This window comes from Sceloporus occidentalis, unplaced genomic scaffold, assembly GCF_023333645.1.
Source record: "Sceloporus occidentalis isolate IW3139 unplaced genomic scaffold, rSceOcc1.0.p SCAF_61, whole genome shotgun sequence".
Taxonomy (NCBI): Eukaryota; Metazoa; Chordata; class Lepidosauria; order Squamata; family Phrynosomatidae; genus Sceloporus; species Sceloporus occidentalis.
This window is the reverse complement of record NW_028317041.1, coordinates 110,072-127,788: the sequence shown is the minus strand read 5'-3', so window position 1 is coordinate 127,788 and position 17,717 is coordinate 110,072. Positions and strand designations below refer to the sequence as shown.

General features: G+C 37.3%; 1 protein-coding gene across 1 annotated transcript in view; it reads right to left on the bottom strand.

Annotated features, from left to right (window-relative positions):
- LOC149287379 (protocadherin-23-like) overlaps window positions 1-17,717 on the bottom strand; it is a 143,692-nt gene that overhangs the window by 28,926 nt on the left and 97,049 nt on the right. Inside the window, exons 5-6 of the mRNA XM_089492889.1 lie at window positions 10,984-11,215; window positions 82-318 (exon numbers count right to left, since the gene is read on the bottom strand). Coding sequence (XP_089349015.1) covers window positions 82-318; window positions 10,984-11,215 — 469 coding nt within the window. The remainder of the gene's footprint in view (window positions 1-81; window positions 319-10,983; window positions 11,216-17,717) is intronic.

Genomic DNA, 17,717 nt, shown 5'->3' with positions numbered 1-17,717 from the left:
TATATATATATATATATATATATATATATATATATATATATATATATATATATGTGTGAAAGATGTCTTAATTATACTTACTTAAGGGTTCCCGTGCTTTCACTGTCCCAACTGCACTACCTTTTGGAGCATCTTCTGGAATGAAAAATGTGTAACGGGACTTTTCAAATATTGCAGGAGCCACAGCAGTCTTTACAACATTTAGTGTAACAACGGCGTTCACAGCAGATGGAAGACCACCTTTGTCTCGTGCAGAAACCGACAACAACATCCGTGAATCTTCCAGGTGGCTAAGAGCGGTGATCAAATATATAATTCCTAAGGAACAAAAAAAAAGTGCATTAATTGACAGATCAATAGAGTGTTTTAAAACACAGATGCTGGTCACAACCAGAGTGACATAAACAATGACAGGAAATAACAGAAAGGCAAATGGGTGCATGAATTAAACGTGTGTGCCCACAAGTGATTTTCAGAAAACCTCACTAAAAACATAGTACCACAAGTGATCACAACAACCAGTCCAATCTTTAAAGAATGGGTAGGGATCTTGATGAAATAACTGGATCCTAACTACTGTCCAGTTTTAATCTTCAAGTATACAGTACAATTCATCATTGTTTTTAGTTATGTTGCACTTCAACACAATTAGGAAGGGTAGTAGACTTTGATACATTCTTTGCCAGCTTTCTAAGCACTCTGCTGCTTTCCATATTGATGTGATCCTTAAGCTGTGCACCTAAAACATAAACTAAGCTGAGGCTCCATGGGACAGAGACCTCTTTTCTTAAGATGTTCATACCTATTGTCAAGACTTGTATTACAGGAGTAGTCACTTGGCAGCAAACATTTACTATTATTGGGCTCCCATAATTGTCAGCCGGCCATAGGTATTGGCTGCCACAAAACAGTGTTATTTAATTCTGAACTGTGCATTAGCAGGTAAAAAGAATTATAACCAACATTTTTATTTAATTCTACAATAAGTAAAAAAAATGCAGATTTTACAATGAAGTATTAGGCCTCAAACAATGTTTCTTGATGAATCCTTACAAGTTCTCCAAATGACCCATAATGAATGTAAGCAGTCATTACTGGAGTACAGATGGGTAAGTAAACCATTATAATTGTCCAATTAACATTTCACTTGTTCTGTACTCATTTCATATTTGGCCCAATTCTAACACGATAACTTTATAAAATATAAGAGTAAAATAGTTTCTAAGGGAAATGAAAAATGTTATTACAGAAAAAAAAGGAATAGATTGCTACTAAGGCACTTTGTTCAGTTCCTTTTAAATCACGTCATTGTTTCCTTGCTCTTTGTTTTTAGAAAAATTGTTGAAGCTCTAAAAATCAAATGTTGCCATGGTGATATGGCATGAAGGGTTAAGCCCATATAAAGACACATCAAATTAACCATACTCGGTACAGACAGTAGGCAGATGGCCAAACGATGGAAACAGTTCATCACCTAAACTAACCTTAAAATCTAGCAGACAAATTATTTAAAAATCTTTAAGATTAAGTTAAACACTCTTAAACTAACAGCCCTTCAATCTTCTTAATTCATAACCCATATGAAGGTCAAATCATTTTCCAGTACTATAAAAGAAGGACAGCCATTATTAAGTGGGTCCAATATTATATCATGAAAGTGTATTCATTTAGCTATGTTAGGAGAAAAATAATCAATGTATCCTTATTATAACAGAGTATGAGGATAACAATTCCAAAAATTTATTGGGTTACATACCTGTAAAAGTAATATTAATGATCTTAAACTGTAAAGATGCCCACCAGGAGGACAGCATAAAATATAGTTATACTATATTCGATGTGCACATAATATACAGTATATTTGTAAAGCTGTATACTACGTGGATTGTTTAAAAATATACATAATTTATAAAATACAGAATTGGCTGCAAAAACTACATATGTTTTCCTGATAGTTGTCGAAATGTCGAGAATCCCTGGCATCATAGACTTCTGGAGGATGACATTGTTAAAGTTACATCTTGTTCATTAGCTCAAGTTTATCTGACAAAAAAATTCAATTTAATCAAAGGGCTCCCACCAACTAGGTTGGAAGAGAATACTGCAATACAAATTGGCTTCCCAGTGATGCTTCAACCAAACTGTCTACTCATGCAACAGTGTCCGGTACCAACGGTTATGCAAAGACAGAATACTTGGCCCTTTGATTAATTGTATAGGACCTGGACCAGAATCGGTAAACCCAGAAATATGTATTTTTTCACATTTACTCTTTAAAAACAAGGTGATGTAATATGTACACTTTCCCCATCGCTGCAGTGTTATACACACTATATTACCAAAAGTGTATGGACAAATGACCGTAACACCAACTTGTTGAACATCGCATTCCAAAACCATGGGCAGTGACATAGAGGTGCTCCCATCTTCCCCCTGCTATGGCTATAACAGCCTCCACTTTTCTGGGAAGGCTTTCCACAAGATTTTGAAGTGCGTCTCTGAGAATTTGTGCCTGGTCAGCCAAAAGAGCATTTGTGGGGTCAGCCCTTTCTCGCAACCAGCGTTACAATTCATTCCAAAGGTGTTCAGTAGCGTTGAGGTCAGGGCTCTGTGTGGACCACTTGAGGTCTTCACACCAAACTCATGAAACCATGTTTTTTATGGACCTTGGTTTATGCACAGGGACACAGCCATGCTGGAACAAGGAAGGGCCTTCACCAAACTGGTGACAGAAAGTTGGAAGCTTACAATTGTCTAAAATGTCTGTCAGTCACCTATCCACAGGATATGACATCAGATGTGCAAGGCCGCACTGCGGACTGCCAGAGGAGGAGGTAGTGTGTGTGTGGGGGGGGGGCAAACTATGTTGAATTGTATGAATTAATTAAAATATTTGTTGAATATTGTATGAATATAATGATTGTGGTTTGGGATTGAGATGAATGAGGGTGTTGAGGGTATGATGATGCTCATGGGCAGCTCTACCACCTATGTTTATCTTAAAATGCATGGTTTGTGCCTATTCTAAACTAAAAAAATTGGGGCCAGGAGCCCACAACCTGACATGTGCAGTATTCCCAAATAGATTGAGTTTGAACACCATGATAAGAGGTCATCTCCTAGCATATAGCTTTACTGTGTGACAAAAAAGCATGGAAATTTTAAGGATACAAATTAGTACAATTAGTAAAAGTAGACGTAAGGTTAGGGTCCTTTTTCTATCTTCTATGAAGTAATAAAAGAAAGCTTGTTTTTTGGTGCAAGGATCTGCTACCAATAAAGTTATGTAGCTATCAAACAACTTTTTTCAGCTGGTTCTTATTAAATACATTACATTTTTACTTAATGGAAAAACAAGCAGGATCAAGGACAAATTGTTTGTGTTAAATTCAACTTCAAAAAATATCCACCGCAAAGGTTTATATATAACTCAAATACCTCAATATGTTTTGCTGTGCCAAGCAACTTTAGTACAACACGACAAAACTAAAATCTAAATAAGTAAATGTGTTTGTTTTCTACTGTTTTTTTAGGTATCACAAATTGTAATGCGTAGTCTCAAGGTCGGCTTGATAAGAAGTTGTAATACTGAGGAAAAATCAGTGGACCACTAGAGGTCACCTCCTACTTAGCACCACGCATTGAACTTGTTTTAATGTAGGTTATATTCCTCTGTAGCATATTCTGTATGAAAGGCAGAACAAAAAATAATAAGGGTCAAAATACATTTTACAATATGTGATTAGAATAGGACTCCATGGGTACTGAAAACATCTACTGCAAAGGACCCCACCCTACATGTCTGAAATTTTACTTTTAATGGAATTAATTGTAAAGAATACCCAGATACAAAAGATTCTACACCGGTGTACAATCAATATTACATAGCTAGTAAGCATGCTGTTACATGTATTAAGGTATTATAAATTTTAAACAGATACTATTATTAGCAGTAGCATTGCCATCACCACGGGGCCAGAGAAAAAAAGGGATCCATGCCTTCCCCCTGTACTAATTTACTAATGTATTATACAGGCTTTATACAGGTAATGGTAGTGCTACTAATTCAAGGCCAGCCATACAATATTGATTATGAGCTTCTGTAGCTTGAGAAACAGCCACAGTACAAAAGTTATCTGGAATAAAAAAAGTTCATTTTTTATGCATATGTTCACTAACGTTCTTCCTCTCATATTCCTTAACTCACCTTTCCTACTACCTCTCATGCAATACTAATGCGGCTAGTCCATCCCTAACATGGCACTTTTACCTCTTGTGTAATACACCCTTAATCCCTCTATATTGTAAGCTCATTTAAGCAGGGCCCTCCTCCCCTGTTGGATGTGTAAGTCAGTTATATGTTACTTGTTATGTCCCTTTTTAGCCCTGTGGAATCTGATGGGGCTATATGAAACAATACATACTAATAATAATATTATAGGACAAGCTCTGAGTGTGCAACTAAGTAGAAATCATATTTGTAGCACAGGATGTTTCAAAAGTTTAATGTAGTAACATGCACCATATATCTGACATTTGCCAAATAAACATGTTTGGCATGAATACATGGTATGTATAATAATACCATAATTTGCAATTAAAAATACATTTTAGCATTACTGTATTTGTAACACAGTGGAGATTATACACTTCTCTGCATTACTCCACTGTTTGCTGCTGATTCTCTAGTTAAATGTGGGATTTACCCAACAGCTTGAATAATTCACTTTGTAGTTGCCTTGTTTTGTTTCATTCTGCACTAAACATTCTGAAAACATCTTTGTACGTTCAAACCAATTATTCAAAGGGAAAAAATGCCGTTTCTTATGCTTTAGATGTAGTTGTAAAGATGTGTCTAGCTCCACTATAAGTCATCCACTAAAACAATTTACAACTTGTAATTAACATTCATTTTAATCCACATGTTAGTAATTAAAAAAGAGTGTTTTAAATCATCACAATAGTATTATAAATAGTACGTAATTCATTTAAAATGTACTAAATAACAATGTGAAAAGCCATAAATAAGTTGCGTGTAAGTCTTTTTTCGAAAGAAACTATTTGTTCCATTTGTTGTGGTTTAGTGTTGTTCCAGTTTATTTAAATGTGTATGTTGATGTTGTATACCAACGATACAAATACTGTACGTATCTTAAATGGAGACAAATGAATATAACAAAGCTGCATGTTAGCTGGGTCATTTGCCTGAAGTGTGCAATGTTTAATGACTTTCTCTGATGTTTAATTTGTCACTTACAGCTGCATAGCATTTAAAGATCATTGCCTAATTTTGTCAGAAACATGTTTTCATAATTATGTTAGTACTCTGCATATTTATTAAAAAAAAATTGTATTCACTTTTGGGTCTATTCACTAGTCAGTTGACAATTGCCCCATTCTCTTTCCCCCAACTATGGAGTGGGAGTAATTCAATTAACCTTGGGGTATAGTGCCCAAGTATCCCATTGTATTCTCAGTAGAAAGGGATATTTAAAATGCATACAATTACCATATGGAAGGCATGAACATCGACCCATGCCAACCCCCCTTATCCCCTTACTGTTCCTGGGTGGATGAAGGCTTACCCATCAGGGGCATCTATGCTCCCTGCTGGCCTCCACCCCTCACCCACTGGGATGGGGGGGTCTTAAAAACCCTATCCCATACATCTCCCTATCCCTCCTTCTCTACCCTGTGGTAGTATTGAAATCAGAAAATAATTCTAAAAGCTCCACCTACCCTCCTCCCTAATGAGGTCTGTCCAAGCACCCTTTGGGTGCCACGAACAGCCGCCCACTTGGCATTCCAAGTTTGTAACCTGTGGGGAATTCAAGTAATGGTCTCAGAGGGCATCAGTCATTTTCAGCCCATGAAAAGTGACCATCCAAAAAATAAAAGATGCAAAATGAAAAAGGACCTCATATCCCCTAGGGGCAAAATGACGACGCTTGCAGTGACTTCCCCTCCCCAATTGAAGGATCAGGAGAGGACGTCACCACATGCGCTGCCATATTGCCCACAGTTGACGTATTATGTCCGTGGAGATGCGGACAAAGAAGAAGATACCAGATTAAAGATTGAAGACAAAATGGAGAAGAGTGAAGGGAAGGGAGAAGTTAGAAGAAAAAGAGGCAGAAGAAGATTCGGAAGAAGAAGTGGTTGGCAGGGTTGGCATTAAAAATGCTCCCGAATTTTCACAAAAACTGAAAGGAACAAAATTCATTACCCAAAAACGAATGTGCCAAAAACTAACCGAAAATTTTTTTGAATAGCTTTTATTCCATTTGCATGTCTATCATTTGGTCTATCTGAAACAGGCAACAACTTAACAGGGAAAATATATTAAATTAATTTTAAACTGATTAGTATCAAGAAATCATAGGTCATAGCCTTAAACTAGATTGTTTCAGGTTTAGATGCAATGTAAGATGTAAAGTTGAAGTGGTAGAGGCTAATACAATAAGGGAATATAAACGTGCATACAACTATCCTCAATATTAATTGATAAACAGGCAGACTAGAAGGGCTGAATGGTTCTTATCTGCCCACCAAATTCTATTTTTCTATGTCTTTGCAAGTCTGCATTGAGTTTACCTCTAGGTTTAAAGAATAGACCCGAAAAAAAAACACTTAGATCTTGAACATAGATTGACACCCCAATTTCATGAAGTTAGTGTTAAAAAAAGAAGTTAAAATTCACTGTAAAGTCAAGAAGAGAGGACAGGGAATCATCTGTTTTGGGACAGACATAATAAGAAAAGAATGTGGGAAAGCACTCAAAGTGGGACATCTGGTCTGGAGCTATTTTGACAGTCTGTCCCAAATCCTAGAAAATAACTTGCCTGGAGATACAAAAATACACTTTGAGCTATTCTTCTTACTCGTACTAGATGTGCAGTGTGACACTTAAAAGACCATTGTAATAATAAAGACTATGTCCAAAGTATGAGAACAAGAGAGACATGTGGAAATTGTTAGGAAAACAGCATCTCCACTTTAAAGGAAAATCTTGGATAAAGGGATTCAAAGGGAGTCTTGAGCTAAATGATTAAGCTACATTATTGTGAAATTTTATAACAAAGTTTTTGCGGTAATGAATTTGTACAGCTACATAAAAAGAAATGAAAGGTCTACAGGTATATCAGCACTTCTGTGATTCCAGGTGCTACTTTATGTGAATTTCATTGCCCATTAGCTTGACAGTATGTAAAAAATGGAATACATTTTGATCAGAGTATTAAGCTACACAAGAAGCATAAATCTGCAAAAAAATGCAAACACAACCTGAACCTATTAAACTGGTTCTTAACAAAACCCTAAAGATCTATTGAATAAATATGTGGTATGTGTGTATTATTTATGTGGAATAGTATTCCTGTAACATAAATCCCTGGCTGTCATTCCCAGTATCCTTCTCTGGTCCTTCAAGGATGGTCTTCTGAAGCATCCAAGCAGTTCAAGTGCAGGCAGTTATATTCTGAAATGTAGTGAAAGTAATATACAGTGCTGTCCTAATTTCTTCTATTCTGCATATTTGTTACACTTGCTGTAAGTGTTTCAGATTGTAAGCTCATTTGAACAGGACCATCCACAGCTCGTTATCTGGTTATATATGTCATCTTGTTATGTTAAATACGAATTGCCATGTCCTGTCTTCCTTTTGTACAGCACTGTGGAATCTGGTGGAACTATATAAAACAATAAATAATAATCATCAGTTTTCAAGTGATAATTTAATGTATAGAAGAAAATGACTACCCAAACATACCTGGCCCTATGTGAAAAAGCAATTGTCCCCTAGTTACTAAACCAACCAATTAACCAACTTTAGTTGATAATTGGTTTAATTTCACTAGACACACCAGACATGATTACTGCCAGCCTTGTTGAATCTAAACATCATCAAACAACAGATGAGAAATAAAGTCATTGCATCTATCAGTCTGAAAAGGGTTACATTGGTTACATGGACAAAACTTGCAACAGTGGTGAACCTTCCCAGGAGTGGTTGACCTACAAAATTCCTCCAACAGCGCATCAAGAAATAATCCAGGAGGCCACAAAAAAAAACAGGTTGATGCCCACTGGGGGGCCAGAATGGGCTGCTAAGGGGAAAATGCAAATGGGGCATTCTGCAAATGCTCTGCAGGCTGTCGTAAATGCTGATCAAAATGTTTTCTCCCAAAAAAAATTAATGGGCGAAAAATAGTATTCCACTCACAACAGTAATCTAGCGGATAGCAGACATTCACAGACCCTAGAGGCAGTGCTATCAGCTCCAAGCACTAATACAGAAAAAAACAGGTGCATAAATCAGCTGTGTATGCTATTAGCTGTAGAGGAACAGTGTGAGCTATCAGAAGTGGATTGATTTTGGAAGGGGGTAAACAAATTTATCTCATTTTTTAGTCACTGGACCCATTCCTGCTTTAAAGTAAAATTCTACAGGTCATTAACTGTGTTTGTGCTACAGAACAATTTCACAGTGCATTCACAGATAACACCCATAGTAAAAAATATTTAGTAGGAACAGATCGATTGCAATCACTGTGTAAAACAATACTCTAAAAATCTCTAGAGTTGTTAAAAGCATAAGAAGCCATTTTGCAATGGGAAGATCAGCACCCCTCAAAAGAACAGAACATGTGACACTTACATTCAAGGAATGGACATGAATACCATTACTATACTTGGGGAGTAATCTGATCCTCTCCAAGTCTCCTCACCCTCTGCTTATCGGAGCTGAGGGGTGAAGCCAGGTAGTGGTGGGGTTAGTCCCATAGGGCTATGCCTAACTGTGAGTTCAATGGGAAGGGGCAGAGATCAACATCCCCTGAAGATCTATGTGTCCTTAGTTTTGCTGCATCTTATGTGTACACATGTGAAGTTTTTAATTTACAATATATACGGGTTATCAGGTTATCACTATATGATGTTGAAATGAACAGTGCAGTTCCACCTTGTAGTGCTTTAACTTTCTGAAATTATTTCTCTGGGATCTGACAAACTGGAAAGCCTCAAGACTAGCTTAATTTTAAGCTTTTTGGCCGAATGACTTTAATTAAAGCATGTGTAATATATTAAGATTTCAAGTACTATTGTTGTCTTTGTAAAGAGAAAAGTAAATACACCAGGACTTTTTAGACAGATATTTGCAAATGGAATTTCTGTGTTAACAGAATTTTAGCAATTTTCCATATTCTTCATGAACAACACATCTTCCAATTAACCATTGTCAAGTATTTAGATCCTGATATAATTAAAGGCTAGCATTGCATGTTCTGTTTATTGGCATAAATTACAATGACATAATCATTGTGTCTGGACAACCGCAGAAACAGCGGAAATTGGTTGTAAATGTGAAGCAACAGGTTGACCTTGTTGGCACTGATCCACTAATGTATTTTAGGTCATCTGTGGATTCACAAGTTTGCATTGAATACCTGTTCATATAAAGCATTTCTTTTTGCTTCCCAAAAGAGACATCAAGCAGCAAACATGGTGAGGTATTATTTAAACCTATCCTATATAATAAGTGACAGGCATCAGTAAAAAGCCAGCACAAGAGAAATCTGTAACCCACACTAGTTTTCTAGTATGGGTGAAATGCTTAGTCCGATGGGATTTGTATAACACAAAAGCTAAATGCCAGAAATTATCCACTAGTACTGTAGGTGTATGCTGGGCATGATAGGGTTTGAGTGTTTAGCAGCCGGAGAGCTAGAACTTGCATATTCCTGCTGCATTGCCTTATTATTGCCAGACAGAGTCTGAGTTCTAGCATTGGCATGCATGACATGTTCTCTCTCAGGCACTGCAGCTTATCATCTATATCACAATGCTAGACTAGGATGACAGAGCAGCAAATGCTAATCAGTTGTCAGAGCACGATACAAACCTTCACTAACCCAAGTCATTTTATATTGAATTCACTGGTATGATTCACGTGTGGGTTGATACCCTTATTAATACTTGTATAAAATAAAATACTGTGGACTAGCAATTTAAATGAAGCTAGCTAAGAGTGCTTCTTTACTTACACCTTAGAATATCTTTATATAAATATATATATATAGCACAGTATATGCACTAGATTACTTTGTGTCCTTGTATAATGGGTGGTTTGTTCTTCAAAAAGGCCTGAGCCCTTTAATATTCAGGGCCTTGAATGATAACCTAATAACCCAGTCTTCCCATGGTAGAGTGACACCTATGTGCAGAGAGTTATTAGGACCAGTACACGTTCATAAAAGAAAGTATTTGTAGAAGAGTTTCTGGGATGGCCTTGTGTAAAGCACAAGTTATGCAGTAAAATTCCTAAGCTGTTCCTCACTAGGCACAGCTCAACCCTTCCTGCAGGAGGAGCTCACTAAGGTTGGCCCTTCAAAAAACATAGTAAAGTCTGAGTTTAAATGTTCAGCTGTCACCTAAAATATCTTAATGTACAGACACAACTGAGACAGATTGCCTAACCTGCTGCCATAGCTCCTTGCACAAGAAAGCCACAAGACTGGCAATGGAAAAACTATGACTATGAAATATCTGTGTCAAGAGATACCCTCAGGTGTGAAAGGGACACGTGTTTTAAACCGTGCAGATTAAGACTAACTGATGTGACACCAGCAAGTCTCTGTGTTTTTATATAGATAAGTTAGTGGATCATATCCCTAAGTGCTTAATATATTATGTATACCTAAACATGTCGGTTTATGTTGTTGTGGAGTCGCGTGTAAGAAAAAATATATATTGTTCTAAGGTTTATCAGATTTTTTTTAGTCCATTGTATGCCTTACTCAAGTGGTCCATTGTAATTGTAGAATAATCCCTGTATTTAAAAGGAACAATGGGATCTTTCTATTACAGGCCTTTAGCATTGCATAGAAGTGAGCAGACCTTGGTACAGAATGCCAGTAAAGGGAATGTAGAAAATGAATGAATTTACATTATAATAATTAAAAAAAACAGAACATATCATAGAGGTACCTGTGGATGAATCAATACTAAAAAAGGACGACCGTTCTGCAGGAAGGAGTTCATATGTCACTTCCCCAAAGGTCCCTTCATCTCTGTCGGTGGCCAAGACATTAAGGATCTCTGTTCCTGGTTGGGTATGGCTGCTAATGCTTGTCATATATGTTGTAGGTTCAAATATAGGGGCATTATCATTTATGTCTTCAATATCAATTCGAACAAAGGCTTGAGCACTTAAGCCACCCTGTTGAACAAATAATAAGAGATTAGAAACGTCTATACAATATACACATTTGATTTACAAGTTCAAAATACTAGCACAAGTAATTATATTGCTGCTAACACTACCCGTTACAGTACCCATTGTCCAGAACATGAGCGAGCTACACAAATCAATGATTACAAATCAGCAGAGATTGAAAATCAGTTAGAGGAGCTCTAAATTAGTTTTAGCTATCAAAGCATTCACATTCCCTTTATGAAATATAATCGCTAAAACTCAAGCAAGATCCACACCTTTTGTTCACTTAACACCTCCCCAACAATGGATTTTCTTCTACAACTAAATTAAAGAAACCAATGACTTATTTAATCATCAACTAACTTGTGCTTTGCCTTATTTACCTACAGTGTGATTACATTTGAAGCAAAGAACATCTCTGTTAAAAATAAATAAATATTGTTTTCAGAGGGAAATGAATTGAAAAATAAATTGGTTGACATAAAATATCAGATAACTGTATTTGCAGAGTTTAGTTTTTTCAATTTTCCACTCCATGGATGTGAAAGCAGGAGGTTTGTTACTGGAAGAAACAAGGTGGGAAATATAGTTCTGCATCAAGAGTGATGAGATTGCAATAATGTGTTTTAATCTCTGAAAGACAGGTTTTAGACATTGTGGTGGTTATATACTACACAAAACCACAAAGAGTTTTTTCTATATTTGTTTTCTGTGTTTACCTTTTGTTTTCAAATAGAATTATTCTGGTCATTTATTTTACATGATCCTCCACCTTTAAATACAGTTTTTGTTTATTTTTACTATTGATATACTTATATATCATTCACAGTGAATACCGGATTTGAAGGAAAGAGCTGGGATTCATTTATCTGCCCTTCAAGAACTAATTACCTGCAGACGCACAGCACATGTTGAAACAAATTCAACGTTCTTGCAATGAAGGCCAATAACAAATTAATTCTAGACACCAGTACATTTCTACAGGAAGAACTAGGCATTTGCATGAAAAATACTAGGGACTTCACGTAGTAGGCACAATAATACATATTGATTAAGTCCATCTGATCTATGGCCAACGTGATACACAAGCTCTTCATCTGAACTTTATTTTAAATTACTTCCTTTGCATGAGCACCAGTACCCAACTTGAGAAAATCACAATAGTGGCCAAATTAAAGAACCCAAGTGAATTTCATATCGGATATGTGCAAATATACTTGACTCAAACATAATGATTCCTGCACTTAAATGTATTCTTCATGAGAATGACATTTAAATAAATTTGATATAGGGCAGATATTTTAGCGGCTATATCTGTCAGTAAAAAATATCCAGCACTTGTAAAATGGTTTAATAAAAACTGCATTATGAAAATGGCTTGATAGCAACAAAATACACATTCAGATCACAGTTTGAGGTCACCTTTAATATGTAAAACAGTTAGTTGTCTTTCTTGCTACTTCTTGGACATAAATGGCAGCAGAGAGACTCGAAACCTGTCAGTGCAGTGAGTGCTAGCTTACTCCATCTTTGCAAGACACACAATGCACTGAGATCCTTCTGGCAGGAGTTAGGAACACTCATAGAAAACCACAATCCAGCAGCTGTCATAGTCTTGAATGTTAAAACATTTCAATCTATACACTATGACTATTCTTTATTTATAAACTGACAACATACTCTGCAGAGCCATAGAATAAGGAACTTTAAATACAAAAGATTAGCAACAGTACACGTTAAATACCACAATACAAAGGACTAATGGACCCAAGGTACAGAATAGACTACTGCTCTTGACATATTCCCAGGGTTTTCTTATTTATGGATTAATACGGTGGCATTTATAAAATATGTATAATTCAAGGCTGTATTTTCTTTTCATGACTATACACTTATAAGATAAAGTCTTTAAATTTAGATAATTTGTTTTTTATTTCATTAAAACATCATTAGAAGTGTTTACTTATTTCAGATTGCTCAGTTTTAGCCGGTTTGTTTTATATATATATTGTACTTTTTTTGTTGTTGACATATCGAAACCTTTGGTGCAAACTCTCAGGGTCTGTCCTAGGATTTTACACCGATCTCGGGGTGAATGGGTAGAAATTGTGGTCACAAAGTATCCCGATGACTCTTGTAACATTTATAAATGGGGTTTGAGCAGTTGTTAGTATTCCCATTCAAAAGAAAATCACGATGCTTGATAATGATTTAGGTCCATATAAAGTTACATCTCTACAATGTATCTTTTTTTTTTAAAATAATTAAAAAATGTCATTGCAAATATTTAAGTTTACTTAACGTTATCTCTGAATATGCTGTTCTACTAAGACAAAACATTAATTGTCTTGCTAGCAAATAAAATTTTGGACCTACTTTATGTCACATGAAAATTATACATTCCTGGCGAAAATGATGAATGAGGCAAATCTCCAAGTAATTAAATAACTATTTATGTAAAGGATGTAACATTATTTAGGATGTTTAAGGCAACAGTAACATAAATGAAAGTTATTCACATCTCAGCCCAGTCATGTATATCACAATGAGAATAATATGTGTATCTTTTGTATTTGGTGAAGGAAATTGATTTATTATATCAGTCCCCATACTTGTTTCTGAGTAGTGAACAAGGTCAAGGCTGAAACTGTCAACCCGTAGAAGGATATCAGGGTTGATAGGTACTTAATAATAGCAAGAATGTTATTTATTTGTGAAACAACAATAAATAATTTAGAAGTTGTGAAAAACAGCTAGATAATGCCAGTGATCGAGAACAAACATATGTAAATCACTGTAAATTAATGATAATAGAGTTTTAAGAGCAAAACTAGAGTCATACATTGAAGGGCAGTAAAATCAAGTGCTAAAAAAGATCAAAGACCTTTCAAAAACACATTCTTATCATCTGTAAACAGCAAGTTATATTAAGGAGAAGGATACAATTTATTGGCAGCATCAGATATGAAAATAAGGAGCATAACGTTTGCTTATTACTAAATATTGTTCCACTGATGGTAGATAGTTAGCTGAACCTGTGTCAAGAGCACATATGACATGAACTAGAAAATGCACAATTAATGTTTGTTTCCACATTCCAGGGTTACTGAACAAGCTTCTCATCTAGAAAAATGTTTCACAGCAAACACTCTGCAAATGCGCAAAGAAATGTAATGGGTAGGCTACTTAAAGCTCTTTCTAATCTTTGTAACAAAATAAAATTTAAATATGGAAAAAATTGGACCCTAGGCATTTCCTTGGGCCCCTGTCTGTAATTATCCCCAGAGTCCCTTTGTCCCTCATTCACTAAGCCACACCTCTGTTTTACTTACTTCCGGTAGTTCAGGTATAGATCAAATAAACACATGTAAACAGCACGTGCATGTATAGATCAACTGAATAAGAAATACAAACTCTGTATTTGCAGGTATACATAAATAATGTATGCAAACATAGCATAGCAGAATAACACACAAACCCAGCTTTGCAGGTACAGATCAACTGGAAATCACATAACAACTAAGCATTAAAGGTATAGCTAAAAACCCCTAAATTACAGGCATAGATCACAGGATGCACACCCCCAAAGCCAGTCCAGAGTGAGCCAACTTTGTCCCCAAACAGCCCAGGGTGAGCCAATTTTGTCCCCAAACAGCCTGCCCTGACACCAGTACAAGCTCTGCAACACCGACACCCAAACACACACACCAGTTCAAGCTCTGCAACACCGACACCCAAACACACACACCAGGACAGGCTCTTCCACACCGACACCCAGACACACACACCAGGACAGGCTCTGCCACACTGACACCCAAACACACAGGCACCAGGACAGGCTCTGCCACATCAACATCCAAACACACACCAGGACAGGCTCTGCCACACCAACACCCAAACACACACACACACACACACACCAGGACAGGCTCTGCCACACAGACAGCCAAACACACAGACACCAGGACAGGCTCTGCCACACCGATATCCAAACACACACACCAGGACAGGCTCTGCGACACTGACACCCACATCCAAAATGCTTTCCACACTGGTTTGTTTGTTTGTTTTCTTTTGTATTGATGCCCAGCCAGCCCCCCCCTTTGGTTTTAATGTATTTCCCCCCACACCCTTGTGTATTGCCCCATGTGGATTTGTGCCCCCAGCCAGACCCCTTTGTACATTATGCCCCTTGTGTATTGCCCCATGTGGATTTGTGCCCACAGCCAGCCCCCTTTGTACATTATGCCCCAACACCCTTGTGTATTGATTTATGTGATGTCCCCAGCCAGCCCCCTCCCTTGTGTATTGATGCCCTCCTTTGCATTGTTAATGACTGACCCATGTAATTTGAACCCAGCCCCCCACCCCCCACCTTTGTGTATTGATTTATGTGGTGCCGCAACCACCCTGTTGTGTACTTATACCCCCTAGCCACCCCCATTTTGCATTTAATTGTTGTCCCAATGCAGCCCCCCCTTTGAATATGGCTCCCCTTCCGCCTATTACCCCAAGAATTTTTTTTAATTTTTAATACTTACGTTTTTGCCGCATCCTTCACTGCTGCTGTGCTCCAACATGCTCTTCTAGCTGTCACGAGGAGCTGTTCCGTATGACTCCGCCCCCTTGAGCGGCCCATCACATTGACGATGTGACGTGCCGCTCAAGGGGGCGGAGTCACACAGGACACTGGGCGGCACTGTGCAGGCACGCTGGCCGCTTAATGATTTTAAAGCGGCCAGCGTGTCTTACGGCCGCTTAATGATTAACCATTGCAGCCGATGTGGCTGTGACTCTTAAAGTGGCCGTAAGACACACTGGCCGCTTTAAGAGTCACCGCCACATCGGCTGCAATGACATTTCGGTGTGCCGGCCAGTTGGGCCGGCCTACCGCGGATGCTGCGGGCGTTAAAGACGGCCCTGGTGTGGCCGAATCAGCCGCTTAAATGGGCGGCCGCGCGGCAGTTTAATGTAGATTCAGGGCGGCCTGGGGGGCAATTGCCCCCCTGGCCCAGCCCGCCCCTGCTGCCGCCACAACAGATGTATGGGCAGATATTAGCCTAGTTCAGCAACTCAAACAAAAGTGTTCCCATCTCACTATGATTAAATATCTGTGCCCAAATCCACCATATTTTAAAAAATATTACCTAGAAAAATATCACGGTACAATTTTCACCAAAAATATGCAAACATCCAGTGCCAAGATCACATACAGACAAGCATCTCTCAGGACCATATAAAGATTTGCTAATGTTTCTAAAATATGAAAGAAGGCTCCAGAATCTACCATGATATAGATTAATAATTTTATAAAACATTTGGTTATTGATATTGTTTTTTACTAAATACAGATAAATATAGGCATTCCCTTTTTATGTATTACGCTACTTGATTGGGATATTCTTACAACCAAGCACATATTTTCCCAACCCTGTTCAGAGATGCTGTGTAGAATATATGAAATTAAAGGCAGATGTGAATGTCAATAAATATTCTAACTCGTTCTGATGCACACTCTTTTTCTGTATTTTTCTCAGCCTTGGAAACACAATGAAGATAATTTTATGTTATCTCAATAGTCCCAAAAGAGTCCATCTGTCTTGCAGTGATAGCACATTCAGCCATCTCTAATTTACATTACTTATCCTGGTATGAAGCCTGTAACTCATCCAAAGTACCTTCTAGCTCCACAGCTACATGGTGTGTATAGAATATTATGTACCACAAAAAAAGGCATTCACTTCATTTTGGACTGTGCTGCTCTAAGGACATTAACCCTATTAGATTGGAGAAGAAAGATTACTTAAAGAATACAGAAGTTACCCACCAGCTGTTGTTGAACTTCAAACCTCATGACTCTCAGCATTTGGCCTGGACACAAGCTTGATGAGAATCATGGGTGTTTTTGTTTCAGAGCATAATTCTACATAGAACAAGGATATAAATATAGAAAGAGAGCAGTGGGGAGGAGGTCGTAGGAAGTCTAGACTTCCAATCAAGCAGTGACGTTAGCATTGTCTCCGGAACACTCCAGCGTATGCTAAAATGAGCAGATGTAATTTTTTTGTGTAGTGCAATATTATCTTCTAGGTTTGATTACACAATTTATATGCCGGTATTTATTTTGAGGATCAGTATCTATGAACTAAATGGCATGCAGGACATGTTTATACTGCATATATTATAAGAAATGGGTAGTAAAATATATATTTTTTTTTCCAAAAAGCAGCTGGAAAAACAAAAGTAATAAAGAAAGTATTGGACTGGATTTGAAAGTATTTGATCATCATTCGCATTCTGATTTTCCATTCTAAATAGTCTAGAATTAAATAAATTGCATCCACATATTAAACCTAAAATCTTTTTTGGCGTTAGTACAGAATTTTGAAGCTGAGTAACTCTGAATGTCAACTTGGAGGCCATATCACTTACAAGTCACTGAGCTCCCCTGGTCTCAACTCTTATACCATAAAGTGATATGCAATCCTTACTGTTTACCTTTGTC